This window comes from Caenorhabditis briggsae (genome assembly GCF_000004555.2).
Source record: "Caenorhabditis briggsae complete genome, chrII, whole genome shotgun sequence".
Taxonomy (NCBI): Eukaryota; Metazoa; Nematoda; class Chromadorea; order Rhabditida; family Rhabditidae; genus Caenorhabditis; species Caenorhabditis briggsae.
The window spans coordinates 1334073-1341459 of NC_013486.2; the positions used below are offsets into that span (position 1 = coordinate 1334073).

General features: G+C 36.6%; 2 protein-coding genes across 2 annotated transcripts in view; both read right to left on the minus strand.

The window, feature by feature from the left end:
- The window catches only part of Cbr-scp-1, a gene marked incomplete at both ends in the record, with an annotated part of 14638 nt that extends 10117 nt beyond the window's left edge, over nt 1-4521 (minus strand). Inside the window, 6 exons of the mRNA XM_045241725.1 lie at nt 480-584; nt 757-851; nt 1541-1740; nt 2955-3186; nt 3551-3693; nt 4448-4521. Coding sequence (XP_045096983.1) covers nt 480-584; nt 757-851; nt 1541-1740; nt 2955-3186; nt 3551-3693; nt 4448-4521 — 849 coding nt within the window. The remainder of the gene's footprint in view (nt 1-479; nt 585-756; nt 852-1540; nt 1741-2954; nt 3187-3550; nt 3694-4447) is intronic.
- A 1018-nt stretch (nt 4522-5539) lies between these two features.
- Cbr-eif-3.F overlaps nt 5540-7387 on the minus strand; it is a gene marked incomplete at both ends in the record, with an annotated part of 6256 nt that continues 4408 nt past the window's right edge. The window contains 2 exons of the mRNA XM_045241727.1: nt 5540-5617; nt 7034-7172. Of these exons, the coding sequence (XP_045096984.1) occupies nt 5540-5617; nt 7034-7172 (217 nt within the window). The remainder of the gene's footprint in view (nt 5618-7033; nt 7173-7387) is intronic.

The following is a 7387-nucleotide window of genomic DNA, read 5'->3' on the forward strand; positions in this document are numbered from 1 at the left end:
TCTCTAGCCTCCTGGAACTTCAACTGGCCGTATCTCGGCTTGTAGATAAGCTAGAAAGTTGGTTCTTAGACATAATTGAAGAAAATACCGTCTATTTTATGATCATAAACAGAAAATCTGAAATTTTTCCGGAAAATTTTTTTTGAAAAAAGTGAAAATTTTTCAAAAAATTTTCCTGGAAAATTCTCAAATCTGACATCGATTTTCCGCTTCAAATTGGTTCAAAAACCAACTTTCTAGCTCATCTAAGAGCTGAGATACGGTCAATTGAAGTTTCAGGAGGCTAGAGACGCAGTGTGTCTCGTCGTCTGGCGTCTCTAGCCTCCTGGAACTTCAAATGGTTATATCTTAGCTCCTAGAAGCGCTAGAAACTTGAAAATTGGACAGAATTGAAGGAAACTTCGTCTATTTTGAGGTAGTCAACAGACTAGAGACGCAGACAACAAGATACACTGCGTCTCTGACCCCAACTATCTTACCATGCAAACAAAATACGTCGAAATCAGTGGCAGATAGGAGGAGAAGGTCTTCAGGGGATGAAAGTAGACTTGGACGAACGTGTGCTCATCGTTGCTTGGCGTTTGCTGAAAATACGGATTTTCGGGTTACTGTAGCTTGGATTTCGTGGTGGGACCCAGAAAGATTTCGATTTCAAGATAAATGGGTCATGATTATACTCATTTTGAAGCTCTCGACAAGCTGATAGTGATTCTGATATTGGAGAAAAGTACAGAATTTTCAGATTTTCAGACTTACAACAAGTTTAAATTCCTTGCCCAACTTGTCGCGAAGCGTCTGAATGACGCGTTTGCTGTATCTCGAGAAGAATACGGTCACTGCGAATTCGATTTCTGGAAAATTACCGATTTCTGTGTGTCCGCAGTGTCCGGATGTCCACATTGCAGGGGTTATATTCGTTCTCAGCTCGTTTCGAGCTTCAAAATGATACCAAACACGACCATTTTCCGTTGATTTCGAGTTACTGTAGCTTCATTTCTCCGCAAACACCAGAGTTGACGACAAAATTTGAAAAGTTTCGATTTCAAGATAAATCGGTCGTGTTTATACTCATTTCGAAGCTCTCGGCGAGCTAAGAACGATGGAAGTGTTGAAAATGAAAAAAATCGATTTTTCCATCTTTTCGAAAAATTTCGAATTTTTGGATTTTTCAATTTTTGACTTTTCTTTCGGAAATCCCAGAAATTCAACTTCTAATTCGTCCTCATCTCGCTGAGTGCTTCAAAATGATACCAAACACGACAATTTCCCGTTAATTTTCAAGATTTTCGAGGTACTGTAGCTTCATTTCGTGGTGGGACCCGAAATTTCGAAATTTCAAGATAAATGGGTCGTGTTTATACTCATTTTGAAGCTCTCGACGAGCTGGAGATGATTCTGAAATCAAAGATGCCCCAAAACTGTAATTATGCAAAAACCTTTGGGACAAAAAATCGAAAATTTCAAAATTTCGATTTTCAGCTATTCTAGGCTATTTCGGCCGCATTTTTTTTGGGGTATTCAGCAATTTCATCCTACTAACTTCTCTTCCGATTCGTCTGATACTTTTGCTTGATTCCTGTGGCTGCCACCGGTGCCCCCAGCAACAAATCCCTCATACAGAACGTCGTCTTGCATTGCTCATTGAATACTGTCTCGATGACGTTATCATCCTCCTGGAACTTCTGCGCATTGTTGTACCATATGGTGGCAGGCGACAGTACGACGCAAAGCGATTTGGATCTGGAAACTTTTTGTGATTTTTCAAATTTTGAAAAATTCTTTCAGTCAGTTTGGAAATCTGACTTCATATTCAGAATCAGCTCGCCGAGAGCTTCAAAATGAGTATAAACATGACCATGCTCCTTTAAACTTGAAATTTCCGGGTCCCACCACGAAATCCAGCTACAGTAACCCGAAAACTTCAAAATCAACGGAAAATGGGCGTGTGAGGTATCATTTTGCAGCTCTCAACGAGCAGAAAACGAGGGTGAAGCCATATTCTCGGAATTTCCGAGGAAAAATTGAAAATTTTCAAAAAATCGATATTTTTGTCCCGGAATTTTTGCGAAAACCTAAATTTTGAGTGTTTCCGACCCGCGAACCGTCATTAGCTTATGAAGAGCTTCAAAATAATACCCCACATGACCACTTTCCGCTGATTTTGAATTTTTCGGCTTACTGTAGCTCAATTTCGTGGTGGGACCCGGAATTTCAAATTTGAGGGAATAGGGTCTTGTTTATACTCATTTTGAAGCTCTCGACAAGCTAAAAATGATTATGAAGCAAGATTCTCAAAATATCAGGGGGAAAAATAGAAAAAAAATCGCAAAATCGAATTTTTCATATTTCTGAATATTTGAGAAAATCGACTAAAAAATCATCTTTAGCTTGCCGAGAGCTTCAAAATGATACCAAAAACGACTATTTTTCATTGGTTTCGAAGTTTTCGGGTTACTGTAGCTGTATTTCGTGGTGGGACCCGAAATTTTTGGTTTAAAGGTGAATGGGTCGTGTTTATACTCATTTTGAAGCTCACGACGAGCTAAGAACAATTCTAATATTGAAAATGCTGGAAAATTGATTTTTAGGAAAAAAAAAATTGAAAACAAAAAAATCGAAAATTTAAAATTTCAGATTTTTCCAGATTTTCAAAACTGAAATTTGAATTTTTGACTATATCTTCGTTCTCAGCTCATTTAGAGCTTACAAATGATACTAAACACGACTATTTTACGTTGATTTTGAAAATTTCGGGTTACTGTAGCTGTATTTCGTGGTGGGACCCGGAAATTTTCGACTTCAAGATAAATGGGTCGTGCTTATACACATTTTGAAGCTATCGACAAGCTGGATATGATTCTGAAAGCGAAAATGCTCTAAAACAAAAATTATGCGAAAATGTGGAGAACAAAAAATTCAGAAAAATCCGAAATATCGATTTTTCAACTTCTAACCTAAATGGCCACGTGGAGTCTTGTCTCTGACCGGCCAACCGTAGACACAACTCCTCGACAGACGGCTCGGCGAGTAAAAGCGCTCTAATGCGAAATGACGTGGCAACTGCGGCACGGACCGCCAGCTCCGGCGACATTTCAGTAGCGTTCCATGGGGATACTGTAGTTGAAACGATGAATTGTTGAATATAGGACGCCGGATTCTCGTTGATCCAGAATGGAGCGATTTTTTCTGAAAAAATCAAATTTTTCGGGATTTTTTGTTTTTTTTTTTCTCAAAATTTTGCAAAAATCGATTTTTAAGAATTTTTCGATTTCAGAATCGTTTTCAGCTTGTCAAGAGCTTCAAAATGAGTATAAACACGACCCATTTATCTTGAAAGCAAAAATTTCCGCAATTCGTCGTCAATTCTGGTGTTTGCACAGAACTGAGGCTACCGTAACCCAAAAAAAAACTCAAATTGCACGGAAACTGGTCGTGTGGGGCATCATTTTGAAGCTCTCAGTGAGCTAAGATGGAATTTGAAGTCAGATATTCGATTTTCAGAGAAGTATTCCGAAAAAAGTGGAAAACAAAATTTTCAGATTGCTGATACCATTGACATGAAGATGTTCACTCCAAAAGATGTCGATTGGCGTGCTAACTGGTAATCGCAGTCGTGTGATTGTTGGATACGAGAGGACGATCATTGTGAGAAGTGACATCGTTAGACATGTCTTCGGATGCGCGGCGCACAGTCTGGAAATGTCGAATAGACAAGGTACAGTATCCCAAATAGTGTCATTTTGTAGTTCTCAAGTTTTTCTATCATATTCAGTGCAGTTGGTTCAATATTTTTGACTGTCGTTGGTCTGTTTTAGGTCTGTTTTAGGCCCGACAGAAACCAAACGCGCCAACGGCGAACCAACGGCGGACCAATGACAGACCAGCTAGGGCTAATCTGAACATTCAATTCAAACCGTCCGATTCCGTTCAAAAACCACATTTCTAGCGCTTGTAAGAGACGAGATACAGCGTTTTGAAGTTTCGGGAGGCTAGAGACTCAAGACGACGAGACACGCTGCGTCTCTAGCTTTCAAAACTTCAAAGCGCCATATCTCGAGTTCCAGAAGCGCTAGAAAGTTCGTTCTTGGACAGAATTAAAAGAAATTTCGTCTATTTGACGATACCTGCACAAAGGAATTTTTGAAAAAAAGTCTTAAATGTCGAAACGGGCCAATGACGGACCACCGACGGATAATCTTAAAATCCAATTCAAATCATTCAATTGTGTTCAAAAATCACGTATCTAGCTTATCTAGAACTCGAGATATGGCCATTTGAAGTGTCGGCAGGCTAGAGACGCCAGACGACGAGACACACTGCGTCTCTAATTTTCATGATTTTTGGGTCATTTTTCATGATTTTTGAGTCATTTTTAATTATTTTCAGCTGTATTTTCAGATTTTTGTTCAGTCTTTCTCATGATTTTCAGCTATTTTTAGTTTCGTACCGCCCATAGTCATGATACGCATTGCCGATTCGCTCCTTTGCCTCTTTCCACCTCTGCTTCATTTGATCGTTCATTTTGCTATTTCTATTTTTATCGAAATTTCACAGCTCATGAGGAGAGAGAAATTTCTGGAATTTCTAGAGTTTTTTAAATTTGAAATTTCGCAAAAAAAAAATCTGAAATTTAGATTGGCCAGAAACGGTATTCTCAAATCCCGGAAAAACCAAAAAATTGCAACAAAAAAAAACAGATCGATTTTTAAACATTAACCAGGTTTATCAGAAACCAAAAAGACGTAAAGGGCGGAGCCAAGGAGGGAAAAGGGGGCGGGGCATCAGAAGAGAAAAGGAATTTTTGAAAGAAATTCTAGAAAACCGAAAATTTTGATTTTTTGAAAATTCCGAAACATCTGAAATTTTCGAAAAATTCGAATTTTTAGAAATTCTGAAATTCCAGAATGGGATTCCAGATTTTTAGAATTTTTGAAGACCAAAAAAATTATTGGAAATTTTCAGAAATTCGAAATTCTGGAAAATGAGGATTCTTGAAATTTTTCAGAATTCTCAGAATCCAAAAAATTATGAAATTTATGATTCTTTTCTTAAATTTCAGAAAACGCTAAATTCTGGAAAAGTAAAAAATTCTGAAATTACCAAAGCTTAAAAAATCCCAAAATTCCGAAAAAATTGAAATTTCAGAATTTTCAGAATTCTACAAAATCCCAAAATTTTGTTTTTTTTGAAATTTTCGAAAATTCGGATTTTGAAGAAAAAATTCAAAAAATCCCAAAAAATTTTAATTTTCAGAATTTCCAGAACTCTCAAAAAGTGATTTTTCTAAATTAAAAACCAAAAACAAAAAATGACAGACCAGGGAAGAAAAATCGAATAATAGTGGGGGGAAAAACAGATAAATAAGAAAAAAAGGGGGCGGGGCTAGAAAAATGGGCGGAGCCTATTTTTCAACAAAACAACGGGGAACAAACCAAACAGAAAAGTGATATTTCGGGGGGATTACTGTAATTTTTGGGGGCGAAAAAGGTGTAGAAATAGAAAATTCCAGATAGATTCAGCAGCAGCAGCGTGGGGTCTTCTAGGCAGAAACGAGACGCTCGTGGACTTGAAGTTGAGTTTGGGTCAGTTTGGCGAGGTACGAGACCATGACGTAGTCCTGCAAAAATTAGTTTTCAATTACTGTAAAACCTGTAAGAGAAGGGCACCCCCCCCCCCCCCCAGACACTCCAGTTTGAAATCGATTATCTCGGTTCCTGGCTCAAAAATGACAATTTTTTGCCAATTTTGGGACCTGAAAATGCTAAATTTGATATTCAAAAATAGCAATTTCTGAATTTGAAATGCTCATTTTGATCTAAAAAAAATAGCCTTAAAAACCATCAAAAATTGTCTGAAATTCGTCTTAAAATATTAATTTTCACACCAAAAAAAGTTTCGATACAAAACTATCAACTTCATTGAGCCATTTCATATCAGTTCTTGTTAAAGATATCAAAAATCTGTCAACTGATAAAATGTTGCTGATATTATGATAATCAATTTATCAGTTGACAGATTTTTGATATCTTTAACAGGAATGGCTCAATGAAATTGATAGTTTTGTATCGAAATCTCGACTTTTTTTGGTGTGAAAATTAATATTTTAAGACGAATTTCAGACAATTTTTGATGGTTTTTAAGGCTATTTTTTAGATCAAAATGAGCATTTCAAATTCAGAAATTGCTATTTTTGAATATCAAATTTAGCATTTTCAGGTCCCAAAATTGGCAAAAAATTGTCATTTTTGAGCCATTTTGCAGCTTAAAAACCGAATTTTCCGTATTTTAGGAGTAAAATTTGAGATTTTTCACTAAAAATTCATATTGATGAAAATGGAGAACGTTTAGACTTTTTTGGGACAATTTTTAACCAATTTTTGACAATTTTTGATGGGGTTTTCGGAGAATTTCCAAGTCAAAATTAGGCCTTTTCAGATTGAAATTTGATGATTCTTGATCCAAAATGTATCATTTTTGGTGTCAAAATTCACATTTTTAGGCTCAAAATTAGCATTTCAAGTCGAAAATCAACATTTTCAGACCTGAAATTGTCATTTTTTGCTTCAAAATCGATATTTTCAGACCTGAAATTGGCATTTTTGTTTCAAAATCAACATTTTCTGACCTGAAACTGTCATTTTTAGAATCAAAAATTGCTCATTTTTGAGCTCGAAAATGAGCAATTTTAATACCTTAAATTGACATATTTTCGGGCTCAAAATCAACATTTTCAGCCCAAAAATCATCGAAATTTCAGACCCAAAAACTATCATTTTTTGGCCTCAAATTTCACGAAAAATATGCCATTTTTTAGCTAAAAATCAGCATTTTCAGACCTAAAATTGATATTTTTCTGCTCAAAATGTATCATTTTTTAGAGTAATATTTGACATTTTTATGGCGGAAAATAGGAACTTTCGGTGCTAAATATGCCATTTTCGGGCTCAAAATCAACATTTTCAGCTCAAAAAACTATCATTTTTGCCTTCAAATTTGACGATTATCCCTTAATTTTTCGAAATCTGAAACTTACACGAAGCGTGTTCTTGACGAGCGCATCAAGCTTGTCCGGTTGCATGTTGTTCGACGACGAGGTGACAATATCCATGAGTTGACGACCGATTTGAGCGTCTCCCGGCTTCTCACCGTCCTTATTGACACCTTCCACGTAGCTGCAAATTTTGGGGATTTTAGGGATTTTAAGGGGGTTCGGCTGAAAAACAGCTCAGAATTTTTGAAAATCCTTCAAAAATCAAGTTTCTAGCTTATTAAGGAGTCAAGATTGAGCCGATCCAAGTTCCGAAGGCTAGAGACGCCAGACGACGAGACACACTGCGTCTCTAACATTTGAATTTACTGTCAAATTGTTCACCATGACATTCTACAC